This window comes from Schistocerca nitens, chromosome 10 (genome assembly GCF_023898315.1).
Source record: "Schistocerca nitens isolate TAMUIC-IGC-003100 chromosome 10, iqSchNite1.1, whole genome shotgun sequence".
NCBI lineage: Eukaryota > Metazoa > Arthropoda > Insecta > Orthoptera > Acrididae > Schistocerca > Schistocerca nitens.
In genome coordinates, this window is record NC_064623.1 from 80,543,709 (window position 1) to 80,568,019 (window position 24,311).

Below are 24,311 nucleotides of genomic sequence, written 5' to 3' on the forward strand. Positions count from 1 at the left end.
AAGTGTCGTCACATATGCATCAGAATTACTGGTGGTTCCACTTGGCATGATGTCCACAAGCAAGAGTCCTTCGGAATCGAAAAACACCATAGCCATGACTTTTCCAGCAGAAGGTGTGGTTTTGAATTTTTTTTCTTGGGTGAATTTGCATGATGCCACTCCATTGATTGCCTCTTCGTCTCTGGTGAAAAATGATGGAGCCATCTTTCATCACCTGTGACAATCCTTCCAAGAAATTCATCTCCACCATTCTCGTACTGTTCCAAAAGTTCGCGGCATACCGTTTTTCTTGTTGCTTTGTGAGCCACTGTCAACATCCTCGGAACCCACCTGACACAAACCTTTTTAACGCCCAACACTTTCGGTATTCTGCAAACACTTCCTTCCCGTACCCCAACGCAGCGTGACAATTCGTTCACTGTGATGCGTCTGTCAGCAGTCACCAGTTCGTTAACTCTCTGCACATTGTCTGGAGTGTGTGCAGTACGAGGCCTGCCGCTGCGAAGACAATCCTCAATATTGCCGTGCTCGCTTTCATCACGTAACCTGCTTGCCCACCGACTAACTGTACTGCGATCGAAAGCAGCATCTCCACACACCTTTTTCAACCTCTTGTAGATGTTTCCCACTGTCTGGTTTTCACAGCACAGGAATTCTCTGACAGCACGTTACTTCTGAAGAATGTCAAGTGTAGCATCCATCTTGAAGACAAGCTGTGACGGCCCCACTCACGGGAACAGGTTGATCTAAGTTTGAAAACAAGCGGGAAGGATGTATCTACACACTGTAAAACTTTCTCACGTGCAGAATGAAAACCGTATCTTTACAAAAATAGTGTGCATTTATTTTGGAGTGACCCTCATACAAGCATGCACGAAGGAAAAGGAACTTTGCATCGTAATTCTGAACAACACAGGCCCTGCAATATCGTATTTATCCGCTGATACCGGGCACGTTACATTCAATTAACATGTCTCCCCTGTATGGGAATATGCACAATCAACTAGTGCCGGTTGTAGGCACACGGCTGACAACGTATGGAAGTTTGGGTCGAGCCGCGAGTCGTGCTCGGATAGCGTATGGTAAGGCGACCGCTCACGGTAAGCGGGAAATGCGGGTTGCGTCCCGGCGCGGCACAAATTTTCATTGGCGTCATTCCGTTACATAGCTGATGGTTGCCCATATTCAAAATGCGAATACATTTCATGTAATTTCATTAGTGTCAAGCCGTGCCCTGGTATAAAGTTACATTAGCTTAGATTTGTCATGTGACGCCATACAGACCATTTTCGTGTTGTTGTTGTGGTCTTCCGTCGAGAGACTAGTTTGATACAGCTCTCCATGCTACTCTATCCTGTGCAAGCTTCTTCATCTCCCAGTACCTACTGCAGCCTACATCCTTCTGAATCCGTTTAGTGTATTCATCTCTTGGTCTCCCTCTACGATGTTTACCCTCCGCACTGCCATCCAATACTAAATTGATGATCCCTTGATGCCTCAGAATATGCCCTACCAACTGATCCCTTCTTCTAGTCAAGTTGTGCCTCAAATTTCTCTTCTCCCCAATTATATTCAATACCTCACCATTAGTTATGTGATCTACCCATCTAATCTTCAGAATTCTTCTGTAGCACCACATTTCGAAAGCTTATATTCTCTTCTTGTCTAAACTATATATCGTTCACGATTGATTCCCATACATGGCCACACTCATACAAATACTTTCAGAAACGACTTCCTGATACTTAAATCTATTCTCGATGTTAACAAATTTCTCTTCTCCACAAACGCATTCCTTGCCGTTGCGTCTACATTTTATATCCTCTCTACTTCCACCATCATCAGTTATTTTGCTAACCAAATAGCAAACCTCATTTACTACTTTAAACGTCTCATTTCCTAATCTAATTCCCTCAGCATCACCCGATTTAATTCGACTACGTTCCATTATCCTCGGTTTGTTTTTGTTGATGTTCATCTTATATCCTCCTTTCAAGACACTGTCCATCCGTTCAGCTGCCCTTCCAGGTCCTTTGCTGTCTCTGACAGAATTACAATGTCATCGGCGAACCTCAAAGTTTTTATTTCTTCTCCATGAATTTTAATACCTACTCCGAATTTTTCTTTTGTTTCCTTTACTGCTTGCTCAATATACAGATTGAATAACATCGGGGAGAGGCTACAACCCTGTCTCACTCCCTTCCCAAACACTGCTTCCCTTTCATGCCCCTCGACTCTTATCACTGCCATCCGGTATCTGTACAAATGATAAATAGCCTTTCGCTCCCTGAATTTTACCCCTGCCACCTTCAGAATTCGAAAGACAGTATTCCAGTCAACATTTTCAAAAACTTTCTCTAGGTCTACAAATGCTACATACGTAGGTTAGCCTTTCCCTAATCTGTTTTCTAAGATAAGTCGTAGGGTCTCTATTGCCTGGCGTGTTCCAACATTTTTACGGAATACAAACTGATCTTCCCCGAGGTCGGCTTCTACGAGTTTTTCCATTCGTCTGTAAAGAATTCGTGTTAGTATTTTGCAGCCGTGGCTTATTAAAGTGATAGTTCGGTAATTTTCGCATCTGTCAACACCTGCTTTCTTTGGGATTGGAATTATTATATTCTTCTTGAAGTCTGAGGGTATTTCGCCTGTCTCATACATTTTGCTCACCAGATGGTAGAGTTTAGTCAGGACTGGCTCCCCCAAGGCCGTCAGTAGTTCTAATGGAATGTTGTCTACTCCCGGAGCCTTGTTTCGACTCAGGTCTTTCAGTGCGCTGTCAAACTCTTCACGCAGTCTCGTATCTCCCATTTCATCTGCATCTACATTTTCTTCCATTTCCATAATATTGTCCTCAAGAACATCGCTCTTGTATAGACCCTCTATATGCTCCTTCCACCTTTGTGCTTTCCCTTCTTTGCTTAGAACTGGGTTTCCATCTGAGCTCTTGATATTCATAGAAGTGGTTCTTACTCCGAAAGTCTCTTTAATTTCCTTGTAGGCAGTATCTATCTTACCCCTAGTGATATGCGCCTCTACATCCTTACATTTATTCTCTAGCCATCCCTGCTTAGCCATTTTGCACTTCCTGTCGATTTCATTTTGAGACGTTTCGAAAATGGCTGTGAGCACTATGGGACTTAACTTCTGAGGTCATCAGCCCCCTAGAACTTGGAACTTCATAAACCTAAGTAACCTAAGAACTTAGAACTACTTAAACCTAACTAAGCTAAGGACATCACACACATCCATGCCCGAGGCAGGATTCGAACCTGTGTCCGTAGCGGTCGCGCGGTTCCAGACTGTAGCGCCTAGAACCACTCAGCCACCGCGGCCGGCTTTGAGACGTTTGTATTCCTTTTTGCCTGCTTCATTTACTGCATTTTTATATTTTCACCTTTCATCAATTGATTTCAATATCTCTTCTGTTATCCAAGGATTTGTATCATTTTTTACCTATGTGATCCTCTGCTGCCTTCACTATTTCATCTGTCGAAGCTACCCATTCTTCTTCTACTGTATTTCTTTCCCCCACTCTTGTCAGTCGTTCCCTAATGCTCTCCATGAAGCTCTCTACAACCGCTGGTTCTTTCAGTTCATCCCGATCCCATCTTATCAAATTCAGAATCCACATCTGCCCCTGGAAATGTCTTACAATTTAAAACCTGGTTCCTGAATCTCTGTCTAACCATTATATAATCTGAGACTTTCCAGTATCCCCAGGCTTCTTCCACGTATACTTCTTTCATGATTCTTGAACCAAGTGTTAGCTTTGATTAAGTTATGCTCTGTGCAAAATTCTACCAGGTGGCTTCCTCTTTCATTCCTTACTCCCATTCCATATTCACCTACTACGTTTCCTTCTCTTACTTTTCCTACTATAGATTTCCAGTCACCTATGAGTATTAAATTTTCGTCTCCCTTCATTATCTGAATAATTTCTTTTATCTCATCATACATTTCATCAATTTCTTCGTCATCTGCGGAGCTAGTTGGCATATAAACTTGTACTACTGTGGTAGGCGTGGGCTTCGTATCTATGTTGGCCAAAATAAGGCGTTCACTATGCTGTTTGTAGTAGCTTACCCGCATTCCTATTTTCCTATTCATTATTAAACTTACTCCTGCATTAACCTTATTTTATTTTGTATTTATAACCCTGTGGTCACCTGACCAGAAGTCTTGTACCTCTTGCCACCGAGCTTCACTAATTCCCACTACATCTAACTTTAACCTATCCATGTCCCTTTTTAAATTTTCTAACCTACCTGCCAGATTAAGGGATCTGGCATTCCACGTTCCGATCCGTAGAACGCCAGTTTTATTCCTCCTGATAACAACGTCCTCCTTTTCGGGTTATGAAAATACGAAGATCAGCACAGCACCCAGTCGCTTAGCGAAGAAATTCTCCCACCCGGCTTGGACTCGAACCAGGGCCCCTTCGATTGGCAACCTGCCGCACTGACAGCTACCGCAGTGATCAATACTGACAGTTTTAGTAATTGGCAACAGCAGTCATTCTTTCCTCTAGTGTAATAGGTACGGTCGTCAATGCTCTTCTCGTATTGTGATGGATGATTTTTCACGAATTTCATTAGGAAATATACGTATTCTGACGGTGCAGTTAAAATGCGTAACTCATTGAAGGGGTATCTACGTAACGCCCACGGTATTATTCTCACTGCTCGTTTTATTTGTGCTAAAATTTTCACATACAGTAGTGAGACATGCGGGCTGTTACGTTCTCCATCAACAATTCTAAATCGAATGGGAGCCACAGATTTCAGCAAGATCCAGCAGGGAGAAAATAATATTAGTATACTATATGGGTGCATAAGTTCGTAGAATTTTTCTATAAGTTTAATAAGCACAACAGGTACATTTAACAGACACTTTAATCATCAATAATATATTATCCTTCCCTATTAAAATAGTCTGCCAACGCTGGAGTAACTTTTCGATTCTAGGACCCTGGAAATCACGTCGTTTCGAGACGAAGAACTTGTCGAACCATGTTTGGAGCGCTTTTCATCCGGAAAGGAAGTCCCTTGACGGTTGTTTGATAGAGAACGGAAAAGGTGAAAATCCGAGGACTCGAGATCAAGTGAATAATGTGGATGCGGAATGAGTTCCAAACTCATCTCCTGTGTAGTGTTTTTCGTCAGTCTAGCAGAACAGGGCCGGGCGTTATCGTGGAGTAGCATCACTTCACGCTGTCTTCCTGGTCGTTGTTCTTGGACTGCGTCTGCAAGATATCTCAGTTGCTGACAGTACATGTCAGCTGTGATGGTTACACCTCGGGGAAGCAATTCGTAGTAGACCACATAATTGCTGTTCAAATGGTTCAAATGGCTCTAAGCACTATGGGATTTAACATTTGAGGTCATCAGTCCCTTAGAACTACTTAAACCTAACTAACCTGAGGACATCACACATATCCAAGCCCGAGGCAGGATTCGAACTTGCGAACGTAGCAGCCGCGTGGTTCCAGACTGAAGCGCCTATAACCGCTCGGCCACAGCGGCCGGCAACAACTGTTCCACGAGATGCATAACATTATCTTTTATCGATGCATACAGGTCTTTGCTTTGTTTGGGCTCAGCCATTTCTTTCTTTTCCTTACGTTAGCATTAAGATGTCATTTCTCGTCAGCAATAACGATACAAGATAGGAATGGTTGGTGTACCTCCGAGCCTGTTGATGACGAGCAAGCACAGATGTACATTTGGCCACCCGAGGCTTTTTGTGATTTCATTTAGAGTATGCGCTACCTATACAACCGATTTTTGAACCTTCCCCATTGCATGCAAATGTCGCACCGTGGTTCCATGATCACAGTTCATCACATTTGCCAGTTCTCGAGTATGCTGACGTGGATCGTTGTGAATTAATGCGTTTAAACGATCTTTTTAAAACCCCAATGGTCTTCCTGAAAGTGGAAAGTCACTAACGTCAAAACGATCCTTCTTCGAAATGGTTCAAATGGCTCTGAGCACTATGGGACATCTGAGGTCATCAGTCCCTTATAACAGAACTACTTAAACCTAACTAACCTAAGGACACCACACACATCCATGCCCGAGGCAGGATTCGAACCTGCGACCGTAGCGCTCGCGCGGTTCGAGACTGAAGTGCCTAGAACCGCTCGGCCACACCGGCCGGCCGATCCTTCTTAAAACGATGTAGCGGACAAGGGGTTATTTTTAGGAAATATGGTGCGAAATTGTGATTTAGTGTGTTTCAGTGAGCAATGCGCCATCCTCACGGCAGATGGCGGACGAAGGCTGGCCAGCAGTGACAGTTTTGCAACGAGCGTCGGTATGTGTGTATGTGAGCGGCAGCCATCAGAACGCAGCATTAGCAGAATTGCGCAGGCGAGGGCCGCGTGTGGAATGGTTGCGTTAGCTAATTCATTGTGAACCCTATTACCCACAGTGCCGCGTAGCCGGCGGGTTCACTATTTAAGGGGATCAGTGGTGGGCGTCGGCAATCGGTTCGACCGATTGGTCGTTCGGTCGCTGTTACATCGTCGTCATCAGTGACGCTGTCCCTGAGGACCGGCCGGCGGAGGGTGCTGCCGGCTGCTGCACCGGCGACTCCCGGCGTCGTCACGAGCCGCTGTGTCTGTGAGCTGGGCCGGGCCTCGTGCTGCTAACCTCCTACCGCCTGCGCAGCCACTGATCGAGCGCGGCGTCGCGTTCCCCGGACTGCGTGCATCAGCTCGTCTCCACCACGACACGAGCAGTGGGGCTGAGCTACCGGAAAATGTATTGGGAGAACCAGCAATAAAGAGGACGATTGCTTCTTCTACCCGGTCATGCCCTACAACCCTAACTACGTCACCTACTCCGGTCATCCTGTTACAACAAGAAAACCATTTTGTTACTATGCTCCATCCAATGGCATAATCCGCATACACGACGGAAATGTTCCTGGCTGCCTTCACTGCTGTCGCCCCTCTACTGAACTCCAAACAGAAACGTTCTGGTAACTTCACTTGGCACTCCATTATCTAGCGTGCACAGCTCCATTCACTATCTCCATATGAGAAAATGGCAATGTGTCATCTCAAATGCGACAGTGAATTAAAAATAAAAAGTGACAATCGATAAAAAAATCCATAGCAAACGGAATAACAATACGAAAAAAGAAACGGTACAAACATATGCTCAAAAATGATAGAAGCAAATTAGACATTGCCAGTGTTCTGTTCCATCTCTGTTTGCGGATGTCTGACGTCATTCGTTACAATATAATTAAGTCAAAGTTGGCTTGCGGTATGGATCGGTAGATTTATTGGCTCGTGGCCTAGTGGCTTCTGGCAGTAAAGATGAGACACAGACCTGCACCATGCCGACGATGATGGTCTCGGCGGAGGGCGACAGGTCGGCGTCGGCGACGGCGAAGATGTCGACGGTGTAGAAGACGACGGCGTTGATGCCGATCACCTGGCGGAAGCACATCAGGCCGAAGACGATGCCGAGGGCGCGCACGTCGCGCCGGGCCTCCGCCATGCGCCGCAGCAGCGCCTTGGCCGACGACAGCAGAGACCCCTGGTGGCCGTCCCGCGAGGCCGACTCCGCCACCAGCTCCTGTCGGTCGTTCACGTTTCTGGTTATGGTTCAGTCGCGAATATGAACTAGACAGCCTGATTAAAAGTGTCCACAGCCCCATAGAAGATGTATACTACTGGCCATTAAAATTGCTACACCATGAATATGACGTGCTACAGATGCAAAATTTAACCGACAGGAAGAATATGCTGTTATATGCAAATGATTAGCTTTTCAGAGTCTTCACACAAGGTTGGCGCCGGTGGCGACACCAACAACGTGCTGAGATAAGGATAGTTTCCAACCGATTTCCCGTACACAAACAGCAGTTGTGCATTGCCTGGTGAAACGTTGTTGTGATGCCTCGTGTAAGGAGGAGAAATGCGTACCATCACGTTTCCGACTTTGATAAAGGTCAGATTGTAGCCTATCGTGATTGCGGTTTATCATATCGCGACATTGTTGCTCGCGTTGGTCGAGATCCAATTACTGTTAGCAGAATATAGAAAGGGTGGGTTCAGGAGGGTGATACAGAACGCTGTGCTGGATCCCAACGGCCTCGTATCACTAGTAATCAGGATGACAGGCATCTTATCCGCATGGCTGTAACGGATCATCCAGCCATGTCTCGATCCCTGAGTCAACAGATGGGGACATTTGAAAGACAACAACCATCTGCACGAACAGTTCGACGACGTTTGCAGCAGCATGGACTATCAGCTCGGAGACCACGGCTGCGGATACCTTTGACGCTGCATCACAGACAGGAGCGCCTGCGACGGTGTACTCAACGACAAACTTAGGTGCACGAATGGCAAAACGTCATTTTTTCGGTTGAATCTGGGTTCTGTTTACAGCATCTTGATGGTTACATCGGTTGTAAGACGTCGTGGTCTCCTGACCTTCAGTGCTTATACATTCCGCCCTCACAATCATGTTCCGCACGACAGGACGCTTCATTCGAACCCAAACTGGATAAGATAAAGTCAATTTTGTATGAATTCATGTAAACGATATGCAACTGACAAGTGAGTGCACCATGGTTGAAATACTCGAGGCTGGCGTGCACACATGCATTCCAGACGCAACGGTCACAGAGGCTTTTAGTTTGGGAGAGAGGCCACACAGTGGGACGACCCAGCCCATGTCGGCCGGTGACCGCCCGTAGCGGGCAGTGTGGGCCCGAGTGAAAAGGGGGAACGACCCCGTGTTCAGTTTAAAAGCAAATTCCGCTACATTGTGTGGGAGCGGCCAGCCTACGCATTCCTTACACATAGCACGTAGTTTCAGAGATTTTCACAGCAAGACAGCAAACGCCAAACGCCAAAGCTACAAGTTTCCGGATTGGGCACCTTAAACTTAACGTCATTCTCCCAGTTTAGAAGAGCAATGCTGATTGGCAGATGATATTTCTGAAGCCTTGAGCTGAAGGTATAATGGAGGACTGAAAGATATACCCCTTCACGTCTGGCGTGGAGAGGCGCCGTTCCGTTGTCGCTCTTGGAGCGAGAACACATAATGGGAGCGTGCGCGCTCGTATGTGTACTCGAGAGAGCGAGGAACAAGTCTCTCCTCAGTACTTCACTGGGAGAGCACCTCTGTCGAGAGCGAATCAAAGGGCGACTCTATATTGAGTCGCTCGCGATTAAGCATTGTTCACTGTGTTGGCCGACACTTTGTGCGGTGTGAACGGACAGAGTTATAGTCAAATGCCTGCGAGCGAATTTTGAGTGGCATCGTGGTGGACTGGTTATCTGACCGGTGTACCACGCCAGTAGTTAGACTAGGGGTGAATAGGAATCCTTGACTTCATCAAGGCATAGGGAGAGTTTGATTGGCGAAGGTCTATCCAGATAGAACGAGAGTTATCTTATTTGCCAGCAGCGAGGGGCGCAGACAGCAGTCATCGCAGCTTACAGTATTGTGCGCTACAGTTATTGCGAGCCCCATATTTCGTCCACAACAGTACACTTCACTGCATGTCACACGCTACAGCCTCGACTGTACCTAGCAACATTTTAAAGGATAATTATTCAAGTTGAGTAGGTGTGCCTCTCAGCCATTCTGCCAAGTTAACTACCATCTTATACTTTGTGTAGAAATTTCATTAGCGAATCCTATCCTTGAAAGGTAACTTCACATTCTGAAGATAACCAGTATATAACTTGATCAATTCATAACTATAAGTATCATTGTGATTTCTCAGAATTTTTGCAAAATAAATAATAACTTTCGTTAGTTTCATGTTTTTCTTACACTAACTAGCACTACTCCAGTACCCAAGTATCCCACTAGTTACGTAAATAATTTTGTGAATTTTTGTGTCATTTCCTTACAGCGGACGACTCCAGAAGATATTTATTGCTGAACGTTTTACAGGCATTTCTCTTTAGAACGTTAGGAGCGTCTGTCTGACTTCTGTAATAATGTGGGGGTGGAAATTACATCTTGCAGGAGCCACAGGGTAAAGGGTACATCTCAGATTAATCTGTTGCGCAGAATAACAGAATAACAGATCGACCCCACACCTCAGGGGTGCCATTGGCTACACGTCTCGGTCACCTCTTGTTCGCATGGACGGCACTTTGAACAGTGGACGTTACATTTCAGATGTGTTACGACCCGTGGCTCTACCCTTCTTTCGATCCCTGCGAAACCCTACATTTCAGCAGGATAATGCACGACCGCATGTTGCAGGTCCTGTACGGGCCGTTCTGGATACAGAAAATGTTCGACTGCTGCCCTGGCCAGCACATTCTCCAGATCTCTCACCAACTGAAATCGTCTGGTCAATGGTGGCCGAGCAACTGGCTCGTCACACTACGCCAGTCAGTACTCTTGATGAAGTGTGGTATCGTGTTGAAGCTGCATGGGCAGCTGTACCTGTGCACGCCATCCAATCTCTGACTCAGTGCCCAGGCGTATCGAGGCCGTTATTACGGCCAGAGGTGATTGTTCCGGGTACTGATTAGTCAGAATCTATGCACCCAAATTGTGTGAAAATGTAATCACATGTCAGTTCTAGTATAATATATGTGTCCAATGAATACCCGTTTATCATCTGCATTTCTTCTTGGTGTAGCAATTTTAATGGCCAGTAGTTTACATCTACGGAGTGAACATAGCCTACAGCACGTGTTGTTACCGGGTTAGTCACGTGATTTTGGGACGACGTTGTTGGTCTATAATTTGTGCTAATAGCGTAACTTTGGTGTTACTTGTGTTCGCCTTGTTTTGTATGGTACGTTTCTGCACGTTTGCGTTTTAGTAACGGCTATGGTGCGCTATTGTTGCTGCTGAAGTACTAGGTGTAAAAGTATGAAACCGGAATTTCCCTGTAGATGGTGCCAGCCATCAGTGTAGGGCCCTTGAGACCGCCCCTGCAGTGCCATCTGCTTCCTGCAACGGCTGAGGACGAATGTTAACACACAGTTACCCAAATTCCATACGTCGGTATCTGTTTCAAACCCGTAAACATTTCGAATTTTATGCCTATGAGCTATGATTTGCGGACATCATTGGTTTTCTGTTATCATTTGAAGAAAACTGCTGCAGAATCGCATGGAATGCTTGTCGAAGCTTTCGGCGAACATTCTCTTGGGAAAACGCAGTGTTTCGAGTGGTTAAAAAAATTCTAAAGAGGTGATTTCGACGTGAGAAACGACGAGCGCAGGAAACTGCCCAGAACGTTCGAAGACAAGGAATTCCAGGCCTTATTGGATAAAGATGATACTCAAACTCAACCGGAACTCGCGGAGCAGTTGAATGTGACCCGGAAAGTCGATTCTCCTCGGTTGAAAGCTATGGTAAAGGTGCGGAAAGTGGGACACTAACATCGATTTCCTGGGCGAGTTTTCTTACTGACTTGTTCGGAATCGTTGACATTTCAGCGGAAATATCGAGTAGTTTATCCTCAGACAAAACGCTCGGACGACCACTTCTCGATGCACCTGTCACCGAACCCGTACTTCGAAATTTGTTAATGAAATCTCGTACAGTATCACGATGTGGGAGTGTCGTCTCCGGGAAAACTGCATTAAATGTTTGCCGAACTGAAGCTGTGTATTTACCGCCAGCTTTGAACACTTGTTCGACTAAAAACACGTGTTCTTCAATGGTTAGCATTTTGTTGTTGTTGTGGTCTTCAGTCCAGAGACTGGTTTGATGCAGCTCTCCATGCTACTCTATCCTGTAGTACAAGGTTCTTCATCTCCCAGTACCTACTGCATCTAACATCCTTCTGAATCTGTTTAGTGTATTCATCTCTTGGCCTCCCTCTACGATTTTTACCCTCCACGATGCCCTCCAATACTAAATTGATGATCCCTTGATGCCTCAGAACATGCCCTACCAACCGATCCCTTCTTCTAGCCAATTTGTGCCACAAACTCCTCTTCTCCCCAATTCTGTTCGATACCTCCTCATTAGTTATGTCATCTACCCATGTAATCTTCAGCATTATTCTGTATCACCACATTTGAAAAGCTTCTTTTCTCTTCTTTTCTAAACTATTTATCGTCCGTGTTTCATTCCCATACATGGCTACAGTCCATACAAATAGTTTCAGAAAAGACTTCCTGACACAAATCTATACTCGATGTTAACAAGTTTCTCTTCTTCAGAAACGCTTTTCTTTCCATTGCCAGTCTACATTTTAAATCTTCTTTACTTCGACTATCATCAGTTATTTTGCTCCCCAAATAGCAAAACTCGTTTACCACTTTAAGTGTCTCATTTCCTAATCTAATTCCCTCAACATCACCCGATTTAATTCGACTACATTCCATTATCCTCGTTTTGCTTTTGTTGGTGTTCATCTTATATCCTCCTTTCAAGACACTGTCCATTCCGTTCAACTGCTCTTCCAGGTCCTTTGCTGTCTCTGACTGAATTACAATGTCATCGGCAGACCTCAAAGTTTTTATTTCTTATTCAAATGGTTCAAATGGCTCTGAGCACTATGGGACTCAACTGCTGTGGTCATAAGTCCCCTAGGACTTAGAACTACTTAAACCTAACTAACCTAAGGACAGCACACAACACCCAGCCATCACGAGGCAGAGAAAATCCCTGACCCCGCCGGGAATCGAACCCGGGAACCCGGACGTGGGAAGCGAGAACGCTACCGCACGACCACGAGATGCGGGCTCTTATTCCTGGACTTTAATTCTTACTCCAAATTTTTCTGTTGTTTCCTTTACTGCTTGCTCAATATACAGATTGAATAACATTGAGGAGAGGCTACAACCCTGTCTCACTCCCTTCCCAACCACTGCTTCCCTTTCATGCCCCTCGACTCTTATAACTGCCATCTGGTTTCTGTACAAATTGTAAATGGCCTTTCGCTCCCTGTATTTTACCCCTGCCACCTTCAGAATTTGAAAGAGAGTATTCCAGTCAACATTGTCAAAAGCTTTCTCTAAGTCTACGAATGCTAGAAACGTAGGTTTGCCTTTCGTTAGTCTATTTTCTAAGATAAGTGGTTAGCATTTTAACAGTGACAAAAACGAAACAAACGAACAAAGGAACTAAACTCAAACGTTTACGTCAAGACGTAACGACACACACCAACGATACTACTGACACTGGCTGAGATAAGTGAAACAGTGGAATGTTGGGGGAGTCCACTTGGAGGGAAGTAACCCTGGAATGCGAACAATATTGCGTCACGCGCGGCTACCAATCATACGGCACTGCGGAAAGACTTTTTGAACACCCTGTGGTCTGTGCAAGCCGTGCGGTGTAACGTGCTGCTTCCCGAGCGGGAAGGCGTGCCGGTCCCCAGGAAGGCGTGCCAGAATGCGGCAGCGTTCAGCGTGCGGTCAGCCGGAGGCGGCGAGGTACGCACTAGAGATGGGTAGCTCGCGAACGAACGGGTGCAAAGGAACGGTTCACCAAGATGAACGAAAGGACTGAGCAACGAATTCCAAGGAACGATCGGTTCATAGTTCACTTCGGTCGCGGCGGTCACTTCGGCAGTTCTCGTTCCAGCTCGTCTCAGTCTCGGTCTCCCTCGGCCGCACTCGTCGTTTTTCGCATGACTATCTGTCTCAGTTCCACTGCCGACTGCTCCTACTTAGTTCAGTATCCAGTTGCTCGTTTCTTCCACTGCGCTCGCCTATTTTACGTGTTACAAACTGTTCTTGCACTTGGTTCTGGCTATTCAGCGTCCACGACCGGTAATCAATAAGTATTTTATAGTTACGTAAATTACATAAAACTTACGTTGTATGTAATAGGTACGTCTTTTCAGGTAACAGAAGGGCATATCAGCTCACTTCATTATATCGATGAACAGCAGAAGACACTTATAACAAGGCAAGTTTTTTTTGTTATTCATATATTTTTCGTTTTATCGACTTGATTTAGCAGCTAACTTTCAATAATTTGCTTAATTATATATAAAACGATTTTCGTGTATCTTTCATATACAAAACTTTACATTTAGGAAGCCTCTAATTATTTTTAAGTTTGGTTGTTTCCAATTTGCATCACCTGCTAGTTTGGTTTCTTTGGAAAAAAAAAGGTGGATTGTGGGTCATTTTGGCTCAGTTGGAAAAGCGGTGCCTCTCCATTTTCCATTAGAAAAGTCATAGATTGCCATAAAATCGTATTTACTTATTATCTCAAAAACATTTGTTCAGAAGGAGCTTTCAAACCAAAAACATTACTATTGCGAACTTAATCATTATTATTATTGATGCACTAACTTTAATAATGCAACGTAAAAACCTAATTCTTACTGAGCGTGTGACGCAAGTATGAGAAAACCACATTTTATTTTATGCTTCCATAAAGTCTCTACTTCGCCTACACAACATGAAGTATATATAGGGGATAAACGATTATTGTTTACAACATAGTGGAAGTCGAAACGAAGAATTTTATGCAAGACGCTTGTGGTCTATTAAGTTGGGAAACAGCCACCAACAGAATGAAATTTTCACTCTACAGCGTAGTGTGCGCTGATGTGAAACTTCCTGGCAGATTGTGTGTCGGACAGAGACTCGGACTCGGGACCTTTCCCTTTCGCGAAAGGCAAAGGTCCCGAGTTCGAGTCTCGGTCCGGCACACAGTTTTAATCTGCCAGGAAGTTTCAGCCACCAACAGGTTTACAAGACTACATGAGCTATAGCCCATGCGCGTCGCGTGAGATTTTCATGTTCTCTTCTCCAGCTCTCTACACATCGTCATCGCCGGCCAGGGTGGTCGAGCAGTTCTAGGCGCTATAGTCTGAAACCGCGCGACCGCTACGGTCGCAAGTTCGAATCCTGCCTCGGGCATGGATGTGTGTGATGTCCTTAGGTTAGTTAGGTTTAAGTAGTTCTAAGTTCTAGGGGACTAATGACCTCAGAAGTTAAGTCCCATAGTGCTCAGAGCCATTTGAACCATTTGAACATCGTCATCGATTGTTTCGCAATTGTTGCTTGCATTAGCTTGTTATTTCTTCACTGCCTAATTATTACATGTTTGTGTGTTTGTTGTATCTATTCGTAACGGGCAGCACATCGTCCGTAATTGGCGAGCAGTCTGTACTCGGGGCCGGTTTTCCGTGCACCACCCTATATTATTTTACCTGCGATCAGCCACACAAGGCTACGGTCGGCTAAACGAGAGGTTCTGCAGAATCACAGAAATTACTTCTAGAAGTGTATAAGAATTCTGTAATGAATAAAAACTCTATACTCCAGGAGGGAGGCAAGTACCCCCTCTTGGTGCCCTCCATCTTTCAGTCAGCTACACTACTAGTTTTCAGTTTTTCGTAAGAACCATGTACCAAGCGCAAATGAACGGTGAACGAGTAGAAATGAAAGATTCCCAAAGAAGAACGATCCGCAGTGAACTAGTTCCCAAGAATGAACGAGTTTGCCCATCTCTAGTACGCACCTTGATCTTGGCCACCTCGCCGTCCACGTCGGCGTGCGGGCCGCGCAGCCAGCGCAGCGCCCGGCGCGCCTGCAGCTCCTTGCCCTTGGCCACCAGCAGCACCGGCGACTCGGGCGCCCACACGAACAGCGTCAGCAGCAGCAGCGGCGGCACGCACCTGCCGCACACCGACACACACCGCCGTCACACTCTGCCTCCGACAGCGCCAGGCTGCAAGCGGGCCGCGCCTCTTAGCTCGCTTCTGAGGCTGCCACAGTAAACCCCGATTCTGACCCTGTTCTATATAAACGACCTGGGTGACAATCTGAGCAGTTCTCTTAGGTTGTTCGCAGATGATGCTGTAATTTACCGTCTAGTAAGGTCATCCGAAGACCAGTATCAGTTGCAAAGCGATTTAGAAAAGATTGCTGTATGGTGTGGCAGGTGGCAGTTGACGCTAAATAACGAAAAGTGTGAGGTGATCCACACGAGTTCCAAAAGAAATCCGTTGGAATTCGATTACTCGATAAACAGTACAATTCTTAAGACTGTCAATTCAACTAAGTACCTGGGTGTTAAAATTACGAACAACTTCAGTTGGAAAGACCACATAGATAATATTGTGGGGAAGGCGAGCCGAAGGTTGCGTTTCAATGGCAGGATAGTTAGAAGATGCAACAAGTCCACTAAAGAGACAGCTTACACTACACTCGTTCGTCCTCTGTTAGAATATTGCTGCGCGGTGTGGGATCCTTACCAGGTGGGATTGACGGAGGACATCGAAAGGGTGCAAAAAAGGACAGCTCGTTTTGTATTATCACGTAACAGAGGAGAGAGTGTGGCAGATATGATACGCGAGTTGGGATGGAAGTCATTAAAGCAAAAACGTCTTTCGTCGCGGCGAGATCTATTTACGAAATTTCAATCACCAACTTTCTCTTCAGAATGCGAAAGTATTTTGTTGAGCCCAACCTACATAGGTAGGAATGATCATCAAAATAAAATAAGAGAAATCAGAGCTCGAACAGAAAGGTTTAGGTGTTCGTTTTTCCCGCGCGCTGTTCGGGAGTGGAATGGTAGAGAGATAGTATGATTGTGGTTCGATGAACCCTCTGCCAAGCACTTAAATGTGAATTGCAGAGTAATCATGTAGATGTAGATGTAGATGTAGAACTGGTGAAATTGTAAACGATGTTTTTCAGAAAATCATTAAGTCGTTCTCTACAAATGGGCTCTCATTAAACTTTGACAAAACACAGTATATAAAGCTCCACACAGTAAATGGAATGACACCATTAATAAATATAGACTTCGATCAGAAATCGGTAGCTAAGGTAGAATATTCAAAATTTTTAGGTGTATGCATTGATGAGGAGTTGAACTGGAAAGAACACACTGAGGATCTGCTGAAACGTTTGAGTTCAGCTACTTACGTTATTAGCGTCATTGCAAATTTTGGAGATATTCATCTGAGTAAATTAGCTTACCACGCCTATTTTGATTCTCTGCTTTCGTATCACGTCATATTCTGGGGTAACTCATCATTGAATAAAACAGTATTCATTGCACAGAAGCGTGTAATCAAAATAATTGCCGGAGCTCATCCAAGATCATCCTGAAGACACTTATTTAAAGAGCTAGAGATCTACACTGTAGCCTCAAAATATATATATTCACTTATGAAATTTGTTATTAACAATCCGAACGAATTCAAAAGTAATAGCACTGTACATGTCTACAACACTAGGAGAAAGGATGATCTTCACTACTCAAGGTTAAATCTAACTTTGGCTCAGAAGGGGGTAAATTATGCTTTCACAAAAGTCTTTCGTCACTTACCTAACAGCATCAAAAGTCTGACAGATAGCCAAATAGCATTTAAAAGGAAATTAAAACAATTTCTTAATGGCAACTCCTTCTACTCATTAGATGAATTTTTGGATATAGTAAGTGGGTAATTTCCCCAACACCCACAAAAAAAGGTATTACGAGGGTCATTCCAAAATAAATGCACACTATTTTTGTAAAAATACATTTTTCATTCTGGATGTGTGAAAGTTTTACAGTGTGTAGATACATCCTTCCCGCTTGTTTTCAAACTTAGGTTAACCTGTTCCCGTGAGTGGCGCCGTCACAGCATGTCTTCAAGATCGCTTCTACACTTGACGTTCGTCAGAAGCAACGTGCTGTCATAGAATTCCTGTTGTAAGACGTGTATATTTTTATTGTCTATTGTCAAACCACAATTTATGAAAGATGTTTATATTTTATTAATAGGATTAAGTAGGAATAATTAATATTTGTCATGTTGGAAATAATTGTGGTAGCAGAGAATGTCTGCACCAAAGTATTGTTGGCAAGAGAGACCGCACACTGATATAATTTTAAAAAGGGCGGGAGGGACAGCGTATGGATACATTTTAAGAAAAGAGCGGGAAAGACCCCGCATTGATACGTTTTGTAATGGTAGCAAGGATTGTCTGCACCAGAAAGCATTGTTGGCAGGACAGACCGCCCTTGAGCGTTCGTAGGAAGTCAGTAGTAAGCGAGATGTGAAGCGAGTCGGTAGCAGGTCTGAAGCGAGAGGTTGAGAGGAGCGGTGTGCCTGCCAGCCACTAGCTATGATTTACAAGAGATTATAAACGGATGTACAGAGACATCAGCTAACTATTATCATAAGAGGAACTAATTTTTTGAGAAATTCAAGACTGCTGAAGGTATGTTTGCGTATTGCTAGTTGTAAGATTATTGTAAAACGTAAGTCCCGTTTGAACGTTTGTAAAATTATTTCATTCAGAATATAATTAATTTTTGCCAGCAATATTGCATTACTGATTACAATCCATCTAAAAAACCATCAACGTAAAACTTCGCAAAATTTTATTGTTGTCAAGAAAAAGTTTAACTATGAATTACGTAACTTCAGTCAGCTTTACTATTAAAGAATAACGTCAGCTTTAGTAATAAATACAGCCACTTATTATGACAGCCCACCAGCAGCTAATAGAGTATAGTAAAACAGAGTAAGTATATTCATGTCGCAGTTCGATGTAGCAGTCAGATGGCGATCCAGTAAGAGTAAACGACGACACATTCTATGTTTAGTCGAGATAATCAGAAAATAACTTTTAATAAGCAGCATTTAAATTTCTATGCTGAGACTGAGAAAGAGAATTAATTTCAAAGGGAAAATGTCATTTGTTATTATTAAGCAAGAGGTAGAAATCCTAAGGGAAGGTTTCATAGGTTATTGTAAAAGGGAAGGTTGCGTAACGAAAGAGATATAGAGGAGACGGGAAGGTTTCACTGTGCTGTGAAAACGAGACAGTGGGAAACATCCACAAGAGGTTGAAAGAGGTTTATGGAGATGATGCTGTCAATCGCAGTACAGTTAGTTGGTGGGCAAGCAGGTTACGTGACGAAAGCAGGCACGGCAATATTGAGGATTGTCCTCGCAGCGGCAGGCCTCGTACTGCACACACTCCAGGCAATGTGCAGAGAGTTAACGAATTGTTGACTGCTGACAGACGCTTCACAGTGAACGAATTGTCACGCTACGTTGGGATACGGGAAGGAAGTGTTTGTAGAATACTGAAAGTGTTGGCGTTAAAAAAGGTTTGTGCCAGGTGTGTTCCCAGGATATTGACAGTGGCTGACAAAGAAACAAGAAAAACGGTATGCAGCGTGCTTTTGGAACAGTACGAGAATGGTGGAGATGAATTTCTTGGAAGAATTGTGACAGGTGATGAAACATGGCTCCATCATTTTTCACCAGAGACGAAGAGGCAATCAATGGAGTGGCATCATGCAAATTCACCAAAAAAAAAAAAAAATTCGAAACCACAGCTTCTGCTGGAAAAGTTATGGCTACGGTGTTTTTCGATTCCGAAGGACTCTTGCTTGTGGACATCATGCCAAGTGGAACCACCATAAATTCTGATGCATATGTGACGACACTGAAGAAACTTCATGCTCGACTGAGTCGTGTCCGACCACATCGGCAAAAGCAGGATGTTTTTCTGTTGCACGACAATGCACGGCCACATGCCAGTCAAAAAACCATGGAAGCGATCACAAAACTCGGATGCACAAAGCTGAAACACCCGCCTTACAGTCCTGACCTGGCTCCATGTGACTATCATCTCTTTGGGAAACTGAAAGACTCTCTTCATGGAACAAGGTTTGAAGATGTTGACTCCCTTGTGCACGCCGCCAAACTGTGGCTCCAACTGTAGGGGCTGCAGCGGGAGTATTCCACGATGTCACTCAACAAATTTCGCTTTTTTTTTCAACTGAAATTCGCCGGGAAAAATATGTGTTGGATTACTTATTGAGAGCTCCTCATACATCGAAACTTCGTTAGCTACGAAGGCTATTCGGAAAGTAAGGAAACAAGAAAAATGGGTGTGCAGCGAGCTTTTGGAAGAGTACGAGAATGGTGGAGAACTAAAAAGAACGACATAACGCGATCGACGGGCATACTAGAGAGACTGCCCAACACACCTGTGCAAAACTTCATCGGATTTTCACTGTGGATTCCATTTCGCGACCGATCGTCCCTTACTTTCCGAATAGCCCTGTTACTTAGAATGGCCATTTCTTCCCTTACAAGGGGAGGCCACGACATTTGGAACGCGCATTTACTGCAAACTTCGCACACTCGAAGGACAACAAAATGTGTAAGCAGTAGCGTGTACTTCTCAAGCGTCATTGAGAAAATCGCAAGATAATTTCGGTCGTCAAATATATACCTGTGCATGGCCACTTTAACCAGTAAGCGGCGGCAGCCGAGTGGTTAGCGTTGAAGCCCTGTAATCACTGGATCGATGGATCGAGTCCCGCTCGTCAGTTTTTTTTTTAATTTCTAACAGTAATTTATTATTTATATTACAGTTGATATAATGGGAAAAATACGTGTAATCGGATGAACTTTTATTAACTTTACAATTTTGTTTGGCAGTCTACAAATTTTTATTATCACAAATAATATAATATTCATAACTGTCGACTAGTAAACGACCAAACGCATAAAGTGATACTGAAAATGTATGCTTGTGTGTGATTTGAGAAATCCCTTATATCTGGAGGGAGTCCTAAAGGACTTGCTACCTCCAAGTTTTGACCGGCACAGAGTGCTTTCGAAACATGTACAATTACTCGTCGCTTTCGACATTACGAGCACAAGTTGCAGTATGGTATTTTTCGCAAAAACGTGGAAAACGTGAAGATAAACGGCACCAGCTGAATAAATGCTATGTTTCCGCATACGCAAGGTCTTTTGAGGTTTTCTGTGGAAAAACAAACGTCGTTAACATTTTCAAAAATCTCTCTTTCAGACGATAATTTGGAAACAACCATGCATAACGCAGCATTTCCTTAAATATCGGCGCTGATAATTGGTCATGCAGTATCGACTGTATTTTAATAACGTCTTCACAGGAAGCAATTTCTCCTTCTCTTTTGATTAAATACGAACAATTTTGAAGACACGGACAAGCATACATTTTCAGTATCACTTTATGCGTTTGGTCGTTTACAAGTCGACAGTTATGGTTCAAATGGCTCTGAGCACTATGGGATTTAACTTCTGAGGTCACCAGTCGCCTAGAACTTAGAACTACTTAAACCTAACTAACCTAAGGACATCAGACACATCCATGCCCGAGGCAGGATTCGTACCTGCGACCGTAGCGCTCGCGTGGTTCCAGACTGTAGCGCCTAGAACCGCTCGGTCACCCTGGCCGGCGAGTTATGAATTTTGTATTGTCTGTCATAGTAAAAATTTGTAGACTGCCAAATGAAATTGTTAATTTAATGAAAGTTCATCCGATTACACGAATTTTTCCCATTATATCAATAGTAATATAAATAGTAAAGAAAATTACTGTGTTAGAAATTAAAAAAAACTTATTATTATTATTATTAGTAGTAGTAGTAGTATAAAAAGAGGGCTGGCAGGGGTAGCGACGTAAAAAGGAGAAAAGGAGAAAATGAGAGCCAACAGCACCCAGTGTTCCCAGGCGGTCACTCATCCAAGTACTAACTGGGCCCGGTGTTGCTTAACTTCGGTGATCGGACGAGAACCGGTGTATTTTTTTGTTTTTTCTTTTTCTTTTTTTTAATGCTCTGCAAGTGGAATGGAATCGCATCCTATTACTCAGTTACTGTCTCTCTGGCTTTACTTTTTTTCCCCAAATATATATATATATATATATATATATATATATATATATATATATATATATATATATATATATATATATATAGGTAGATATATAACAATATACATAGACACATGGAGAACTGATTCTATTTCACCACCTGCCGCTAACTATATATCAAGACTTATTTTTGCTAGAACAACATGTAAGACGCGAGATCAGTGTGCGAATCATCGAAACTCGATTGTGACACTAAATGGACAATTGAGGGAAATAAGAGGAGTTCGCACACATCTTCACAAGTGAAAGTAAGTGTAGAGTTGTTTCGCATATGCATGATGCAATGCACCTGATAAGAAATGGGTTTTCAACGTTAACCATTCGGTTGCCGCCGCTTCGTGGTAAAAGTGGCCACGCACCTGTAAATATCTGACGACCGAAATTATCTTGCGATTTTCTCACTAGCGCTTGAGAAGTACGCGCTACTGCTTATACGAGGCCTGTTCAGAAAGTAAGCTCCGATTGATTGCCAAATTTAAACCACAGTGAACATCAGAAATGTTTTACTTGTAACAATTAGCTACACCTTTCAGCTACTTCTCTACGTAGTCGCCGTTCTGACTTAGACTTTTGTCATAGTGTTGTACCAACTTTTCAATAGCCTCCTCATAGAAGGCAGCCGCCAGTGCTTTCCGCCAATTCTCCACGCTGGCCTACACCTCGTTGTCTGTGTCAAAATGTTGTCTTCAAAGACAGCGGTTCATGTGACCAGAGATGAAACTCAGGGGGAGACAATTGCGGACTGTTGTGTGGGTAATCTCACATTTCCATTTGAAAACGATGCAGGAGCATCTTCATTGCCCCTGCAGAATGCGGCTGAGAATTGTCTTGAAGAAGAAACAGCACGACAGTTATGTAATGTTAGCTGCATAGCTTCAGGCGAAATTTCTCACCAGGCCCTCGTACTTGGCGGCAGACACTATTTTTTAGACATCTTTACGCACTCACTGCGAGCTCAGAAATGAGAAGAGCGACGTGATGCTAACTGGGGTTAAACTAGAGACACTACCCAACACATCTGTGCAAAGCTTTATCGGATTTTCATAGTCGTTTCCATTTCGCGACCGATCGGAGCTTACTTTCTGAACGCCCCTCGTACATTTTGTTGTCCTCATGGAGTACTACGAGTGTACGAAGTTTGCAGTAAATCCGCGTTCCAAACGTTCCGGCCTCTACTTGTAAGGGAAGAAATGGCCATTCTAATTACGAGGGGTATTAGGAAAGAAAGGAACGATCGGTCGCGAAATTGAAACGACAGTGAAAATTCGATGAAGTTTTGCAGAGGTGTTTCGGGCAGTGTCTCCAGTATGCCCGTCGATCGCGTTACGTCGCTCTTTTCAGTTCTGAGCACGCGGGGAGCGCATAAAGATACCTAGAACAATAGTGTCTCGCGCCGAGTAGGAGGGACTGGTGAGAAACTTCGCCTGAAGCTATGCAGGCAACATTACATAACTGTCGTGCTGTTTCTTCTTAAAGACAATTCTGAACCGCATTCTGCAGGGGGAATGATGATGCTCCTGCATCGTCTTCAATTGTAAATGTTTGGTTACCCACAATACAGCCCGTAATTGTCTCCCTCTGAGTTCCATCTCTGCTCACATGAACCACTGTCTATGAAGACAACATATTGGCACAGACAACGAGCTGTAGGCCAGCGCTGAGAATTGGCGGAAAGCACTGGCGGCTGCCTTCTATAACGAGGGCATTGGAAAGCTAGTACAACGCTGTGAGAAACGCCCAAGTCGGATCGGTGACTATGGAGGTAAGTAGCTGGAAGCTGTAGCTAACTGTTGCAAATAAAATAGTTTCGATTTCCACTGTGGTTTCCATTTCGCGACCTATCGTTCCTTACTTTCCGAATACCCCACGTAGCAATCGAAGTTTCTATGTATGAGGAGCTCTCAACAAGTAATGCAACAAATTTTTTCGGCGTTCCAAACGTCGTGGCCTCCCCTTGTTAGAGTTAAATAAGACAATGTGTTCAAGACACTAAAACCTAGGGAAGACAAAAAGAAGAGAAATCTTATGTCGAATGAGCGTGCGGACCGCTCGCTGTGAGACTCACCCCATGAATATGGTGCCCTTGTAGGGCAGCAGGGCGCCCGAGACGTAGGCGAGCAGGACGCCGGCGGTGACCATGAGGTTCTGGTAGACGCCGAGCGCGCCGCGGATCGCCACCTCGGAGATCTCCTCGTTGTAGAGCGGCGACACGACGCAGGCGGCGCCCATGGCGAAGCCGGCCAGCAGGCGGCCCGTGTACAGCAGCGCCACCTGCGTGACACATACCGACTGTGTGGGTGGGTCCAGAGCCAGCACACCCACCCCCAGTCGTGGGGGTCACTGGCCCAGCAGAAGAAAAACTGGGCTCACCTGAAGTGTGGGCCTTAAGCCCGTATCACACGATGCGCCTAAACCGTACACCTGTACATAACCGCCCCAAGCGTGCGTATCTGTAACTACAGACTGGTTCACGTCTACCTGTTACACCATCCATGCGGGTTACCTGTCGCACGTGCGCAGTAGACGGTAATAATGCTGGAAACGGAAATAGAACTGTCTGATCTCTGGTAAAGTCGTTCGTCTTACCGCGCGAGCGGGACCGTGTGATATATTGGAACGTCATTCGTTCAAATTATTTATTTGATTTTCATAATTATTTATTACATAATTA

At 44.3% G+C, this 24,311-nt stretch overlaps 1 protein-coding gene across 1 annotated transcript in view; it reads right to left on the minus strand.

The window, feature by feature from the left end:
- Positions 1 to 24,311, minus strand: part of LOC126209892 (facilitated trehalose transporter Tret1-2 homolog) — a 77,818-nt gene that overhangs the window by 41,169 nt on the left and 12,338 nt on the right. Inside the window, exons 3-5 of the mRNA XM_049939015.1 lie at positions 23,706 to 23,911; positions 15,441 to 15,597; positions 7,344 to 7,592 (exon numbers count right to left, since the gene is read on the minus strand). Coding sequence (XP_049794972.1) covers positions 7,344 to 7,592; positions 15,441 to 15,597; positions 23,706 to 23,911 — 612 coding nt within the window. The remainder of the gene's footprint in view (positions 1 to 7,343; positions 7,593 to 15,440; positions 15,598 to 23,705; positions 23,912 to 24,311) is intronic.